This window comes from Triplophysa rosa, linkage group LG12 (genome assembly GCF_024868665.1).
Source record: "Triplophysa rosa linkage group LG12, Trosa_1v2, whole genome shotgun sequence".
NCBI lineage: Eukaryota > Metazoa > Chordata > Actinopteri > Cypriniformes > Nemacheilidae > Triplophysa > Triplophysa rosa.
Genome location: NC_079901.1, coordinates 339,405 through 356,960, shown reverse-complemented (window position 1 = coordinate 356,960; position 17,556 = coordinate 339,405). Strand labels below are relative to the sequence as shown.

The 17,556-nt window shown below is 44.3% G+C and overlaps 1 protein-coding gene across 3 annotated transcripts in view; it reads left to right on the top strand.

Moving 5' to 3' along the window:
* LOC130562513 (suppressor of tumorigenicity 7 protein homolog) overlaps window positions 1–17,556 on the top strand; it is a 49,367-nt gene that overhangs the window by 8,115 nt on the left and 23,696 nt on the right. For all 3 annotated transcript variants that reach the window (XR_008963979.1, XM_057347576.1, XM_057347575.1), the window contains exons 8-9: window positions 11,178–11,332; window positions 16,309–16,406. Coding sequence is in view for 2 of the 3 variants with exons in the window: in XM_057347576.1 (XP_057203559.1) it covers window positions 11,178–11,332; window positions 16,309–16,406 (253 nt within the window). In the remaining variant the exon portion in view is untranslated. The remainder of the gene's footprint in view (window positions 1–11,177; window positions 11,333–16,308; window positions 16,407–17,556) is intronic.

Below are 17,556 nucleotides of genomic sequence, written 5' to 3'. Positions count from 1 at the left end.
ACACACACACACACACACACAGAGAGAGAGACACACACACAAAGAGAGAGACACACACATACAGAGAGAGAGACACACACACAGAGAGAGACACACACACACAGAGAGAGAGACACACACACACACACACAGAGAGAGACACACACACACAGAGAGACACACACACACACACACAGAGAGAGAGACACACACACACACACATAAGTGTGTCCTGTACGCAGATGATGTGCTTCTCCTGTCGCTCACTAAAGCAGGTCTGCAGGGGAGTCTGAATCTGCTGGAGGATTACTGTCAATGCTGGGCTCTGACAATAGGGAGGCTCAGAGATGACGGATTTTTGTGTGCAAACCCCAAAAGCGAGTTAGCATTTTAGGACTTCCGGTTCCATCGCTCCAATGTCTATGGGTTATTTGAATGGGCTTTTGGTGAATCGCCTGAAATAAGGTCTGTGGTAAACAAAACCTTTTCACGTTTTATACTATGACATAAAACACACCAGTTATAACCCGCTTGTGATTTTTAAAGCCTTATTGTGTCTTAAAAACGGCGGTTGCTAACAAGTTGCTAAAAGCGACTCCTTCCTTTGGCGGGGACGTGAGACGTCATTGCGCATATAAAGCTCACAAATAATGCAACATGGCCACAGATATCTTATAATGTAGATGTGGATTCATTCATGGAGTAATTACTCCTCAGGAAACACATTTTTAATCAAGTATGAAAGAGTTGTTGGAGGCTTGGTGGTGGTGGCGTTGATATCGAGCGACTTTAAGGGGCTGTGTCCACCGAGGCGCATTTTACGCGGCTGAAAACGGCAGGAGCACGGCTGAAAATGCCCGCTGCAGGTGCAGCGTTCTGCCCAAAGTTGAGCATTTTTCAACTCTGGGCGCCCGGTCGAACATCGGCGCTGAGCGTGAGAAAAACGCATAGCACCAGCGCTGAGTGGACAAAAAACGTCAACTGATGGCTTTTTTTAAAAGCGCGGCGTTACCGTTGAAAACAATTGAAAAAACACGCTGGCCGCAGGCGTAAACGCCTCGGTGGTCACACGGCTTAAGTGTAGTCTGTTTATAGCATCGTGTTAGCTTTTTACTTCTCCCCATTGCATTTCAGCTTCAAAAGTAACAAATGTGGTGTTAATTTGTAAAGATGATCTTGATGGACAAAACGTGTAAACATCATAAATCTTTGGTAATCACAGATCTTATTTTTTTGCGATCTTCCAAAAGTCTTTGGGAAAAATGCACACACTTTCGGTCAAGGGAACCAGCGCGGCGCTAACTTCGGGGTTAGCCTACAAAAACACGTCATCTCTGAGGCAGGGCCGGCGCCAAGGGGGGGCACTTGCGGGCCATGCCCCCCCCCACAGGGTTGTTGTGCCCCCCCACGACACAGTTTTAAATTCATGTAATACATACTGAAAATAATTAATAAAAAGTGTTAACGTTTAAAGAATTTTAAACAATGTGGAAATGAAAATGGTAGCCTAGCCTACGTGTTTACTTTGTAAAAAAGATTAATCTAGTCCGGTTGTTGTGATGATGCGTCATTACGCAGCGTATTAATTTATGTATACGTGTGGAGGGAAGCCGCTAGCAGTTAGCAAAGTTACAGTCGCTCACAAACAATGCTTCACAAACGGAAGGCTCTGTTAATTCATCTTTGGAAAAGGAAAATTTACAACCGAATGGAAAGACACAGTTTTAAGGAGGTTTAATGTTCGCACACAGCGCCTTCAGCTTTTTAAAAAGGTACATGTGTTTCATTACTTTTAGCAAGCCTTGGTGCGAAGGAGCATTATATCACAGCATAGGTTAGAATTGTCAACCTGTTGTTTTTGTTGTGACTGTGTGTGCTAATATTGTTTCATTTGTGTTATTCTTGTTCACTTGTATGGAAAATAGCATCCTGCATGAGTTGTAAGTGTGCCCTTGCACAAATGTGGTAGTTTTGACTTTTTTGTATTAATGATGCTGATTGTGTGCCCTCCCACTGGGAGCCACTTGCCCCCCTGTTAGTCGTGGTCTGGCACCGACTCTGCTCTGAGGTACTGCATAACCTAAGAAAAATGAATAATGACTTTTCAAAAATAATCTCAAAGACTAACACACACAGTCACGCTATCACACATAACCATTCAAACCACTAAAACATACACTTATCTTGGCCTAAAAATCACGCCGACAGGTAACTTCACAATGGCTGTGAATGAACTCAAAGAGAAAGCGCTTAGGGCTTTCTATGCCATTAAAAGATCTATTAAAATGGACATCCCAATCCAAATTTGGCTCAACATTTTTAAATCAATAATTGAACCAATTATATTATATGTCAGTGAAGTGTGGGGTCCACCTATAAAATGTGACTTTGTAAATAGGGATAAACATCCGATTGAAACTTTGCATTTGGAAATCTGTAAGAGAATACTTAAAGTCCACAGGAAAACACCCAACAATGGATGCAGGGCAGAATTAGGCCAATACCCTCTGCTTCTAAACATTCAAAATAGATCGATTCAGTTCTGGAAACACCTGAAGACAAGTGAGCCAAACACATACCATTATAAAGCCCTAAAAGCCCTACGCTTAGCAAAGAGTCAGCTGATACTGAGACTGACTGACCTCACAGCCACGGACATCACACAACATCACAACACAAACAAAACCAAATAATAAACTCACAAAAAATAACTACATCACACACTGGAAAATCACCAATCAAAACCAACACAAACTGGAATGTTATTCGGCCCTAAAGAGAGAATCCAGTCTGTACGCAGTGACAGATGAAAAATCAGAATCAGAAATACTTTAATAATCCCAGAGGGAAATTATTTTGTTACCAGAACTCCAGATATACAAACAACATATTATACAAACAACATATATTCAGAACAAGATATAAATATAAAAAAATAATATATATATATATATAAAGATAAAATGTACAGTTTAATAATATACCATATGCAAAAAGAGCAAAAAATAATTGTCTGTTGTTTGAGAGTCAGAATTACAGAGAGGGGGTGTCTGACTTTCTTAGGGAGGCATTGTAAAGTTTCATTACCACAGGCAGGAATGATTTCCTGTGTAGCATCTGGGTGAGAGGAGTCGTCTGCTAAAGGTGCTCCTCAGCTGGGCCAGTGTGTCATAGAGAGGGTGTGCGACATTGTCCAAGATAGACTGAAGCCTGGACAGCATCCTTCTCTCTGCCACAGTTGTCAGTGTGTCCAGCTCCTCCCCCACGACATCACCAGCCCTCCTGATCAGTTTATTTAGTCTGTTGTAGTCTGCGACCTTCAGCCCACTTCCCCAACATGTGACAGCGAAGAAGATAACACTGAACACAACCGACTCATAAAACATCCTCAGCATCGTCCGGCAGATGTTAAAGGACCTCAGCCTCCTTACTTGTAGACCGCCTCTGCGTTTCTGGTCCAGTCCAACTTATTATTTAAGTACACCCCCAGGTACTTATACTCCTCCACATTATCCACAGGGACTCCCTGAATGGAAACAGGGGTCACAGACGATTTCGCCCTCCACAGATCCACTATGAGCTCCTTTGTCTTTGTCACATTGAGTTGCAGATGGTTCAATTCACTCCAGGTGACAAAGTTGCCCACCACAGTCCTGTATTCACTCTCATTCACTCAACTATTGTGGAGTCATCAGAAAACTTCTGGAGATGGCAGGACTCAGTACAGTAGTTGAAGTCTGAGGTGAAGAGGAAGGGAGAGAGGACAGTCCCCTGTGGGACCCCAGTATTGCTGACCACCCTGTCAGACACACAGTTCTGTAGGCGTACGTACTGTGGTCTGCCCGTCAGGTAGTCAACAATCCAGGACACGATGGGGGCCTCCACCTGCATCGCAGCCATCTTTTCACCCAGAAGAGCCGGACGGATGGTGTTAAAAGCACTGGAGAAGTCAAAGAACAAGACTCTCACAGTGCTCGCCAGCTTATCCAGATGAGTGTAGACTCTGTTCAGCAGGTAGATGATGCTGTGGGGCTCACCTCAACTCCCAAGTGGGGCTGGTAGGCGAACTGTAATGGATCAGTGAAAGGGCCAACCATAGGCCTTAGCTGCTCCAGGACGAGCCTCTCAAGGGTCTTCATGATGTGGGACGTCAGGGCCACTGGGACGCTGCATCTTCGGCACAGGAACAAGGCAAGATGTCTTCCACAGCACAGGTACCCTCTGGAGGTGCAGACTCAGGCTGAAGACCTGACTTAGTACTCCACACAGCTGTGAGGCAAAGGCTCTCAGCACCCTGGGAAGTACACCATCGGGGCCTGCAGCTTTGCCGGAGTGGAGACACATCAGCTGTCTTCTTTTTACGTCATGTCAGACGTAAAAGACACTGTAGAGATGACAGTGGGGGGAGGGGTGGGGTCCTCAGGCTGTAGAAGACATAATGTAGAGCAGAAGGGAGGGGTGGATTTAATGGATGTGAATTGAGGTGGTGAGGGGCAGACAAGGGGTCTGAAAGGGCGAGGAGGAGTAGGGGGAGGTAAAGTGTCAGTAGTTGTTGGGCAGCCCGCAGCAGAGTCATGTGGGGGAGGGGCTGCAGTATCAAACCTATTAAAAAATAGGTTCAGTTCATTGATCTGGTCCACTCTGCCTTCCAGCCCAATCCTACCAGTCTTCTGGAACCCCGTGATGGTTCTCATACCACTCCACACATCCCTCATGTTGTTTCGCTGGAGTTTATGCTTCAGCTTTCTCCTGTAATTGTGTTTAGCCTCCCTGATTTTGAGTTTGAGAACCCCCTGCACTCTCCTCACCTCAACGCGGTTGCCATCTCTGAACGCCCTCTTCTTCTCATTCAGGGTGGCCTTAATGTCCTTGGTGATCCAAGGTTTATTGTTAGCGTAACGGGTTACAGTCCGAGCAGGGACATTGCAGTCTACACATTATTTAATATAGTCCGTGATGCACTCTGTGAGCCCATCAATGTCCTCGCCATGGGGCTCACAGAGTGCAGACCAGTCCGTCACTTCAAAGCAGCCCTGCAGTGCCTCATAAGCCTCCCCCGACCACCTCCTCACAGTCCTTGTGGTCGTAGGTTTCCTCTTCACCAGGGGCACACAGCAAGGTTTGAGGTGAACCAGGTTGTGATCAGACCTCCCTAGAGGAGGGAGAGAAGATGAGATGTATGCATCCTTAATGTTAGCATACATCAGTTCCAAAGTCCTCTACTCTCTGGTAGGACAGCACACATACTGTTTGAAAGTCGGCAGAACTCTATCCATGGTGACGTGATTAAAGTCTCCCGACATGATGATGAGGGCACTAGGGTGTTGAGTCTGTAGTTTGGAGATGATGGTGTGTATGGTGCTGCAGGCAGATGTTGGGTTTGCAGAGGGAGGGATGTACAGAACAATGATGATGACATGTGGGATCTCTCTAGGCAGATAGTATGGATGAAGACCAACGGCCAGCAGCTCAACATTCGGGCAACAGAGTTGTTTTTTAATGGTGATATGACCAGGATTACACCATCTGCTGTTTACAAGAACGGCAAGCCCCCCTCCTTTCCGCTTACCGCTCTCGGTAAAATCCAAATACGCCCGGACGGTGTGGAAGCCATCGACGGAGATGATATTATCCGTAATGTCCCCGTGCAGCCATGTCTCCATAAAACACATCAGACTGCACTCACGGTAAGCCGTGTGGCTTTGCGTTAGCGCCATTAGCTCGTCCATTTTGTTGCTAAGGGACCATACATTTCCCATAACAACAGAGGGTAGACACGGCTTAAATCTTCTCCTCTCCCTTAGCCAGTCCATTCTCGACCCTCCTCTCCTCCCCCGACGTTGCTTCCCTCCTCTGCATCCCTGGTGTGCTTTCCTCCAGAGTTCAGGTGGTAAATCATCTGGTCTGTCCACTACGCCAACCGGCATTAGCGCGATCAGCTGTTCTCTGGAGTAAACAAAGGCAGTATGTTCCGATGGAAGCAGCATAATAAAAACAGGAAATGCACGAAAAGTCTCTGAAAACGACCTCGTTGAAGAGGACAGGACTTAACAGAGTTACAGTGAAGAACCAAGAACAAACAAAGAGAATAAAAGTTAAAAAAGTTAAAAAGCCAACACGAAGGCTGGAGTAACCTAACAGGCAGCATGCAGTTTTCGCGTATGCACAATCGTCGTTGATCAGACTCTAAGATCAGACTCACTATAGAGACGGGCAGACACACACACACATGGCTGCTACAGGACCAGAGACTGTGTCCACGCTGTCATCTCAACACAACTCCACTTCCTAACAGAATGCACAAAACACACGCACATACGGACGATGTTTGATGAAAAAATCAAGTCCGTACAACAGACGTCTGAAAGTGTGTCAGACGATGAGAAAGTGACATGTCTGTCAGGAGAACACAATGACCTGCTGTGTGTTTGCTGCCTGTCACAACACAAGAGAAAACAATCAATCTGCCCTGACCTGATGTGTCCAATATATCTACACAACATTATATTATTATAGCCCTTTAATCTGATACTTACATCTATATTTTGATCTTGTGAATCTTTGTTTAAACTATACTCTATTTCTGTTTTATATATTTACATATATTATAAGCAGGGATGCACATAAGTGGTGTGCAAGTGCGCATGCGCGACCAAAATAAAAAATGCGCTCTGTAAATAAGTTTAGAACGCTCATTTGTGTACTGACATGGTTGAAACCTTTTGATGCACAATCACTGTTTTAGACCGACTAAATGTAATACTGGATGTAGTAAGTTCGTTGTATGAGGGAAGAAAGGAGGCGGGGTCGGCGTGGCTGAGATGAATATTTATTCCACAAAATGCAAAGTAAACAAACAATAGTATAAAGTATGGCCCTCCTGGCACATATGGCACCACAAGATGCTCTCAGCTTTCTTCTGAAGCATACGGTCTCTGACGTTCGCTCTCGGGTTTCATCCTCAGCCATTCCTGTTCTCAGCCTCCCGCTCCTGAGACTGCTTCTCAGGTTCTCTCTCGAACTCTGTCGTCCACTCGTGCTGCTTAAAACATGTCTCCTCACCAATCACTGGAACGAGACACAGGTGATCTTAATGTGTGCTTGACTTACTTACGCGCCGTTTTTCTCTCGACTCCTCCCCTAGGCGCAGACCTCGCAAAACCACGCCCCCCTTCCCACATACCCCCACCGCCCGACTCAGGCCGGGGCGTCGTCCGGCCTGCAGCCTCCCCCCCCTCCTTCTGGAGAGGAAATCGGCCACCACCATCTGAGACCCCGGCCTGTGGATCACCTGGAATTTGAAAGGTTGTAGCGCTAGATACTGTACCAATGGGTGATCTGCGCGTTGGTATCCTTCATGCGGTGGAGCCACTGGAGGGGAGCGTGGTCCGAATAGAGCGTGAATTTGCGCCCCAGGAGATAATACCGGTGGGTGAGAATGGCCCACCTGATCGCCAAGCACTCTTTTTCAATGGTGCTGTGTGGTGCAGCATCACCGTGTTCGCCTCACTCCATTTTTTATGGAATCCATTTTCCATTTATCCATTTTCGCCTCACTCCTGTCCGATCGAACCACCTCATAATTGAGATCTCCTATTCGCTGTGTGACCTCGAAGGGCCCTTGCCACTTAGCGAGTAATTTGGAGCTTGAGGTGGGGAGTAATACAAGAACTTTATCTCCCGGTGCAAATTTGCGCAATCTGGTACCCCTGTTATATTGTCGTTTTTTTCTGTTCTGGGCCTGTAACAAATTCTCCGTTGAGAGCCGCCCCAGTGTGTGGAGTTTTGCTCTCAGGCCAAGGACATACTGAATTTGTTTTTTGCTATCTGAAGGTCCGTCCTCCCAAGTTTCCCTTAGGACATCCAACACCCCATGGGGCTGACGTTCATAGAGAAGCTCAAAGGGGGAAAACCCCGTGGAGGCTTCCAGGACCTCCCGCACGGCAAATAACAGGGGTTCCAGCCATCGATCCCAATTTTTGGCGTCGTCGTGCACAAACTTACGGATCATTGCTTTCAAGGTGCGATTAAAATGTTCGACCAGTCCGTCCGTTTGTGGGTGATAGACGCTGGTCCGAATCTCCTTAATGCCCAATAAACCATACAGTTCCGTGACATGAACGCCGTGCCTTGATCCGTGAGAACCTCCTTCGGGATTCCCATGCGGGAGATTACTCGAAACAGTGCATCCGCTACGCTTTTCACGGAAATGCTGCGGAGGGCCACTGCCTCGGGGTATCGCGTCGCATAATCTACAATGACCAATGCTAAGCGATGCCCACGTGCTGACCATTCTAAGGGCCCGATCAGGTCCATACCAATTCTCTCGAAGGGGACCCGTACAAGCGGAAGAGGGCACAATGGTGCTTTTGGGGTGGCCGGTGGGTTTACCAACTGACATTCAGGACAAGACAAGCACCACCTGCGCACATTCTTGTGAATGCCCGGCCAAAAAAATCGGGCCGTTAGACGGTTTAGTGTTGCGGTTTGACCTAAGTGCCCGGCCATAGGATTACAGTGAGCCGTCTGTAAAAGCATTTCCCGATGGCTCTTTGGGATGACTAACTGGGTTGTATCTATTTTGTTTGAGTGTCTTGGGTCACTCGACACAACTGGTCTTTTGTAATGGCAAAATAGGGATAGGAGAGCGGTTGCGCCGGGTGGAGAAGCTGTCCGTCGATGACACGGACCTGATCGAACGCATGTTTGAGCGACTCATCGTGTGACTGTTCCAGGGGAAAATCGTCGCACCGAGAGAGGGTTTGCCTCTCTACAGCACTCCGTTCCCCTGAGTCCGCTCCCAGTGGTCCCGGCTCAACTTCTCCCACTTGCTCGACCGCCCCCTTTCGCTGCCCTTGATTTCTCCAAGAGACATCCACACATAATTGCCCCAATAGAATGGAAAACATCGGCCAATTCGTCCCCAAAATTAGCGGATGTCGGAGGTGCAGATTAACCGCCACCTCTACTCTATGCTTTTGCCCCCGAAATTGTATTGCCAGCGACACCAAAGGGTAATTCACCACGTCCCCATGTACACACCGTACCTTAACCATGCGGCTTGTACCCCCTGCCATGGATTGAATCAGCCGTTGATGAATTGAGGTTTGGTTACATCCTGAATCCACCAAAGCCTGATATGTATCCCTTTTATACTCCAGGTATTTGATACAGGCCGGCTGGATCGGGGGCAACCCGTGGGGCGTCGGGGACTCGGATCACCGTGCCAACCTCCATCACGGGGCAGCGGTCGACCGAATGACTCAAGTCCCTGCGCGGCCAACAGGTCGGCCCAGACTTCCCCGCCGCCCCAGTGGTGGGAAGTAAACCAAAGGATTGGTGAGGAGACGCGTGAGAGACGGGAGGGCCCGCAGGCCCGTTGTGTCGCCCCGGTCCTTGGAAAGGGAACCTCGCTGTTCCTGCTGAGTCCTGGGATTGAGGAGCCGGCCTGGGGGCGAAGTTTGTCCGGGACCTGGGAAAGGGAATCGGTTTGGAGAGAGGGGGGAGACAAAGAGGGAGAGAGAGACAAAGAGGGAGAGAGAGAGATGGTCGGGGTACGCCGACCCGGGGCATGCCACCATCTGGTCCTCCGCCAACTGGATGGCCTGGTTCAGCGACGTCAGCTGGTGACACTGGACCCACTGGGCGGTCTTCAGTGGTAGCCGCCCCATGAACTGCTCCAGTGTCACTTTGTCGATAATAGCCGCGACGTCGCTTCCGTCGGCCATCAGCCATTTGCGGCATGCGTCCTGGAGCTGCTGAGCCATCGAGAAGGGTTGGCCGCACTCCCCAAGCTCCAACGAGCAGAACCGCTGTCGCTGTTGCTCTGGGCTCAGGCCGACCCGCTGGAGGATGGCTTTCTTGAGGTCCGCGTAAATCAGCAAATTTTGGACTGGCAGCTGCTGTGCGGCCAGCTGGGCCTCCCAGCTTTCTTCTGAAGCATACGGTCTCTGACGTTCGCTCTCGAGTTTCGTCCTCAGCCATTCCTGTTCTCAGCCTCCCGCTCCTGAGACTGCTTCTCAGGTTCTCTCTCGACCTCTGTCGTCCGCTCGTGCTGCTTAAAACGTGTCTCCTCACCAATCACTGGAATGAGACACAGGTGATCTTAATGTGTGCTTGACTGACTTACGCGCCATTTTTCTCTCGACTCCTCCCCTAGGCGCAGACCTCGCAAAACCACACCCCCCTCGCCACACTGGATAAGATTTCCGTTTGTACTGAATGCTGCCAAATCTACTGATATCTCGTTTGTTCCCGGTGTTAAACGGGACCTGGGTGTAAATGATGAAAAACGGAGTATTGGTAGCTCCGCCTTTGTTGGTTCTGCTTTCGTGACTAGAGAAGCACGCGGCGCGCGCAGCCTCTGTGATTGTCTGGAACTGCGCTGCGCTGCACGTCTACCAAAACACTGCTTCTCTTAAACTTTCTAAAAGGACAAGCTGTTTAAACTTGACACTTGCACGCAGCTTGTGTTTCTCTATGCTTTACTTGATCCTAGCTCCGCACCGCAAGTCTCCATGTGCGTTCGCAAGTGCACTTCCCAGCAACCTGCCAAAAATCAAAAAGGTTGTCGTTTTAGGTTTCAAAATTGGTGTTGAACAGTAATATTTACTAATGTAAAAAGAAAAACAAGAAGAAATACATTACCATTGTATTTTAAGTGTACTTTAAAGTAATATAAATATAGTATTATCCCACTTTATTATTTTGTTTATTGTTCATTAAAAAGTAACTACTTTTTTATTTTTAATAGGTAAATATAATTTGTCACACTACGTGCAATGTGAGCACCAAACCGAATCTCCAGGTGCTCTCTTGAGAACCAGATAGAAAAACGTATGTGCACCCCTGATTATAAACCACCTTAAGTTGCACTACACACATAAACACTTTATTTTATTACCATAATTATCTTTCTTTTGTTTACTGTACATACTTGCACTATTTGTATGCAGCCCAGCTGCAAATGCTTTGGCAATACCAATGTACATATTTTCAGAATGCCAATAAAACACCCTTACATTGAAAATGAAAACAGAGATGCACACACCCTCTCACCCTTATGCTGTTCCAGATGTATCAGACTTTGTTTTTACAGCTGGAACGATCTGGGATGGCATGAGGGCTTTTTGTGTGAAATGTGTGTTGCTGTTCCTGTTGTGTAATGATCAAACGTGAACAATCTGTTTGTGTTACAGTTGTGCAACAGCTTATATTCTTCTCGCTGAGGAGGAAGCCACAACAATAGTGGAGGCAGAGAAACTCTTTAAACAAGCGCTGAAGATCGGAGAGAGCTGTTACAGACGCACACAACAACTCCAACACCACGGCTCACATTATGAGACACAACACAGTGAGTACACACACACACAACACAATGAGTATGACATTTATTCAGAAAGCACACACAACACTTCCACCAGCTGCTTTTATGAGATAACTCACATTCAATGACTCCATTCTGTTATTATAGTAAATTTGAGTTTAAAGTCGGCATGAAGCGGAAGTAGTGATTGTCTTTTCTTCCATGTCGTGACGTATACACGAGTGAAACGACTTCTGAAATGGAAAAAAAATGCAGGGCGGGGCTTGATTTCATCCACTTACAACTGATTGGATCGTTAAAAGGTGAAAGATTTGAACGCCAGTTTGCAATCTGTCAGTCATTGCAGCCCCGCCCTCGCGCCATTCCTCCTGACCAGAAGTGAAGAGAGGTCATTTCCAGAGGGGGAGGAGGTTCACCTGCAAAATCAATTAAAAACATAATGATGTGCACGGATAAATCATTTATAATAAATACTTCACCACTGTGTAAAACAATTAGAATTAGGGCTGCAACTAACGATTATTTTAATTGTCGACTAATCTAACGATTATTTTTTCGATTAGTCGACTAATCTAACGATTGTTTTTTTTATCTAATAAAGATTTTTTGGATTAATCCTTTGGCAAACTTTGCAAATAAACAATAAGTTCTAGTATTTTCTTACATTATAAAGCAAATCATACTTTTTACTCCACTACATTTTATAAATAAATATTGTCGTTTTAACATTTTAATCCGTGTTTACATTAAAATCACCATCTTCTTTTAATTAAAAATAAAAAAATACTGATTTTTTATGTACTTAAATACTGTATTAAAGGTAAAAAAATGTTTTATTGCACTTATGCTTTTTGTTGTCCTTATGTTGTTCCAATTGCTTCCATTGTTTCCCTCATCTGTAGGTCGCTTGGATAAAAGCGTCTGCTAAATGACTAAATGTAAATGTAAAAACATTAAAAAATGTGTATATGAAATACTAGAGCATGATATATGCTCTGTATTTTTTCCTCCAAGTAATATCCGACTCTATTTTCAGTCTCATAATGTAATTGAGTAAAAGTAAAATACTACTATCTGTCTCTGTTTATTGTACAAAACTATCACCGTATAAAAGACTCTAATGGAGAGTGGCGTTAAAGCGAGCCCGCGCACCCGGAACTCAGAATGATGCGCTTAATGCATTCGCTTCATTGTTTACAGTTATGCGCATCCCGGACGCACAATGATGCGCTTAAAGCACCTACTCCTTCTGAAGTCCCGGGGATCATTTTGCTTCCCAAAGTAAATAATAGTTAGAACACAACGAGAAGAGATGATATGTTACATGTTTAACACATAGTGCGTTGCATCAATCCGACAGTATACAGTTAAATCAGAGGTTTAAAAAGAGTTATTTCGTATGAAGACGCAACATATTCAGACCGCTTCCAGTGCTTCTAATAAACTAAGCTATACTCAGCGAGTAATGTTAACTCACAGTCTCTAGCAAAATACATTTTAAACAAAACCATAGACTATCATCTTGTCATTATGAAGAATAATGAAAACATTGGAACATGTTGGAAAGAGTAGCGTCCTGACCGTCACCGTACACACGCATGCTGACTGGAGATTGACAGACAGCACCAGCGGAGGTCAGAGTTTCTTCATTATGCTATATTGGTTTATTCCTGGCATAAAGCTATCGAATGACATAAAAAGTGCACTGGTGGTTTCATGATAGTCAGTCCTTTTTGAAGCTTAAGAGTAATTTAAGCAGGGTCGCAATCTGCAAAGGTTCACATACACTAAACTTACACTAGTACAATAGCGTTAATGTAAATCATTAATGTAAAGCGTAGTGTTAAAATAAAGTAATTTATTATGAAAGTCTACATCTACGTGCCCCTCTCCGTCCGTTTGTGATTGCGTGTCCATGCTGTGATGATGGCATTCCGGGGGTAACGTTAGGGGGAATTCCTCCGTCCATTCACTAACTTACTGCGTCCGAGGCTCTCGATCGCTTTTTGTCATGTGTATTATACTTTCTCTTGTTCTGCTGATTAACTTACACACGCCCGGGAACAGAAACTGCTATTACAGCAGATAAACGTAAATAATACGAAGCGTCGACGCATTTCACGCACGTCGACGCGTCGTTGCAGCACTAATTAGAATGATCATTTTTAATTTCATGCCAACTTTATAATACTGTAGAGTTGAACTTACATTTCATGTATGACCTATTTATGGCATACATTTTGTTGACAGATGTAAGAAATCACAATGTCACATGGCTAAGGCAAGGTGATACACTAACCACTAGATAAGACTGTAGGTGACAGCATGTTAAAAAGTGACCAATCGAATGAGCAGAGACATCTGCCATTGTCCCACCTCTAAAGTCTCAAAGGTCAACTGCACGAGCGAGCGGGTGTTGAGCAGTTGATAGAGCATAGAGAGAATTGCACGCATGCTCGTCACAGGCCCTGCTCGCGGACTGCGTTTTTGCATGATTCTATGTACTGTTCTGCGTGCCTGCGGTTTTCATGCGCACGACCTTTGCAAGACATCAAGACAGACATTTTCTCTTGAAATCAATAAAATACCATTTAAATAGATCTGCAAAATCAGATAAATATCAGAGCAACAACATAAGGCTTTTGTTGCCATGATGTGTAAGAATTACAGTGACATCGTGTGTATCACAAGAGACGTGTGGAGAACAAATGGAGTAAAAATCTTCAGATGCTCCAGACCAGTGTTCTAGACAGTCATCTTAAAGAACTCTCAGGTGTGAAATTACACTATCAACCACAACAAACTAGCCAGTATTCCTTCTTAACCAACATGTTATGTTTCTCGTCCCTTACGAAGTGTTTTTTTTTTTTTTGGTGTATTGATTACTATTAGCGAAATCATGCTTTTACTACAGTAACCATGCTTAATTTTCGTGAAGGATTTCTCGTGTGTGTTCGCTAGGGCTGGGCCACGGAATAAAATCTCAACCCTAAGAGATTTTTCTATTTTGTGTATTCCACGGAATGTAAATAAGTAGGCGTGGTTAACTCGGCGCTCTGCAAGTTGGGCGTTATGATGAGAAAAAACATGCACCCATAACAAATGAACAAATCAAACATTCTTTTGACCTTCTTTCAGACTGTAGGACTAGTTTCGTGATCCGCTCCAGTGCGGCGCTTCTCTCACCCGGTGCTCGTGCAGGGATCTGCGCGTGCATAATAAAAAGCTCATTCTCACGTATGCTATTTCAGAAGTCGGGTCGCTTTGTAAAGCTGTTAATAGTTTTAATAAAGTTTAACTTTAGGCGAGCCAAGGCGAAACTTGCGTTGAAACGCACGATGATGCTCACCGCGCGAGCACTTTTAATGGGCGCTGCTAACCAGGGTTGCCAGGTCCAAGAAATATTTCCAGCCCAATGACCCCCTAAAACCCGCCCAAAACGAATGCAAACTAGCAAAAAAAACCGTTCAGGTGTCAAATCAAAGTTAACAACTGCCAAAAGATGTTTCTATTGCTATATTTACTTATCTGAATGGTTTGCTAGGTATTGTATATATTTTTTGTTCTATTGAACACAAAATATGTTTTGAGGGATTTAGGAAAGCAAGCAATTCTGGGTCACCTTTGATTACCATTTAAATAGTTTCTAATATGGTAGTTAATGATGCCCCAGAATTTCAGTTGCTAACATTCATCCAAAATATTTTTATGTTCGACCAAACAAAGAAATGTATACAGGTTTGCAGCTAGAGGGTGAGTAATTCATGACAGAATGTTCATTTTTGGATGGAGTGTCCCTTTAAAAAAGATGTTGAGGCCATGCACAGAAATGGACGAGAGTGGAGTGTTTTCTCTTCATAAGACATGCTATAAATAAGCATGGTTAAATGTATTTCACATGTATAATGTGTACAAGCATGTCAATGTTTTAGTTGTTCTAGACTGTGTATAGTTGCTCAAACGTGATATTTGGCAGCCGGAAGACACACTCACGCATGATTTCTTTCATTGTGCGACGTGACATTCACCTTACGAAACATTGGTAAAAGCATCATTCGGATGCATTGTCTCATACCACCGCTATATTTTCCTCTCTGGATGAGCTGAGCTCCCGCATCCCTCCCTGTACTGTCAGATGCTCGTTCCCCACACTTTAGAGAGAACGGGTCTGGTCCTTGAGTTGCCAGGTATTCATCCGAGTATGAATACACATTAAGAACCTCATCAATTGACATTTTTTATCCTTAGAATATAAATAAACATCTTGGCAGCCGCAGTACATTATCAAAGTAGCTCAAAAACCCGCGGAAAACCGCGACGCTGGCAACACTGCTGCTAACCCCTGTTTTGGGAGACGCGTGTGGAGTCACCAGAGACTCGCAGTGCAAAGACAAGCTTGAGAATAAACAAACCTAAAGACAGAGAGTCGAAACACACTCATCTAATAGAGAGTGAAGAGCGATGAACACCACACCAGTCACATACTGTACTCTCATCGTTTCTGCATATATTCAGACTTCATTCTTATACTTGTTGTCTATCTTCCTACTGTATACATATGATATAGCCAGAAGATAAATATTAATAAATAATACATCTGATTATCAGAATTTCATTTGATATCTTTAGTACATTTTTTTATAACTTGCCTACATTTTAACTATGGTGAGCATTCAAATGAACAATCTAAGAAAAATGAGGTGTAAGATATTGAATTGTAATGGGAGATTGTTGTATTCCGTGGATATATTTTTGGTCATTGCACCCACCCCTAGTGTATGTATATACAGTCATAGTATTGCTGAGTATCCTGAAGGAGCCCAAGAGCATGTCACTGGATAGAAGGTGGATTTACAGTAATGCTGATCCGTGACTTTAACACGGTCATAATACAACATCATCTGCTTGTGTCAGTAAATGTGTACCATTGCTAGATTAAAGAGAATCTCCTTCTTCAAATTCATCTTGAATTTCAACCACTTCTACACTTTTTCTCCCATCAGGACGTGACACAAATGTGTTAGTTTACATCAAGAGAAGACTCGCCATGTGCTCCAGAAAACTGGGACGCACACGAGAAGCAGTGAAGATGATGCGGGATGTGAGTGACGTTTATTCATTTTTAAAATCATACATTTATCACACAGTCCCAGAAATAGGTTTTCTTTTTGTACGTTCGTTCTTTTCTGGTGCTTTATTAATATTTTGACATTAAGCAATTTTTCAGTCTCCAGTGAGCTATACCCTTAGTGGGTTATGATTGTATTTTGACTACTTGAACATCCAGGTTGACTGTTTCTTAAAGGGACACTCTGCCCAAAAGTCCTGTCATGAATTACTCACCCTCAAGTTTAAATGTCTTTGTTCTGGCCAACACAAAGGAAGATATTTGGAAGAATGTTAGCAATTTTCAGTTCTGGGACATCATTGACTACCATAGTAGAAAACATTAAAATGGTAGTCAAAGGTGTGAACTGTTTCAAAATATCTCACTTAGTCTTCAGCAGAGCAAAAAATGAAGCATTATTTCTACTTTGTTCTACATTCTTTCTACTATGGTAGTCAATGATGTCCCAGAAATGTGAGTTGCTAACTTTTTCCAAATATCTTTATTTGTGTTCAACAGAACAAAGGAACTTTTACAGGTTTGGAACAATTTTGGTGGCAACTAATTCAATTTTTGGGTGAACTGTCCCATTAAGATTATATTCAGTTATTTTCTCAAGTACTGATGGAGTCTCATGGCGGCCATTGACGTTACTTAACAAACACAAACTCACCAGGCTGTTCAATAGTCAGGGATTAAAGGGCCGCTAATCCAGGTGTAGACATCTGCCCGGTTAACCGAAAATATATATCACGTTATTTATGCACAATTTGTGAGTGCAGTAGGGTAAAATGCTGCTGCATCCGAAAGCCAGAGGGCGCTCTCGTGCGGAAACTCCAAATACGCACTGCAGAAGAAGACCATAACACACGTAGTTCTAGGAAATGCCTAAGGACATGTTTTCATCACTGATCCTCAAGCCTCCTCAGGTATTTTTATGATAATAAAGTATATTTATAATGATCATGTTTGACGGGTGTTGCTTTTTTAAATGCACGTTATAAGCGACTTAAACTCGCACTGCTTTCAGATCGAGCAGCATTTCCTACTGATCCCAGAGCCGTGCTTCACGGACAAGCTACGCATCAATAAAATAATCGTTATTTTGCATTATCGCAGCCAACTCGGTTTCAGCAGGATTTAG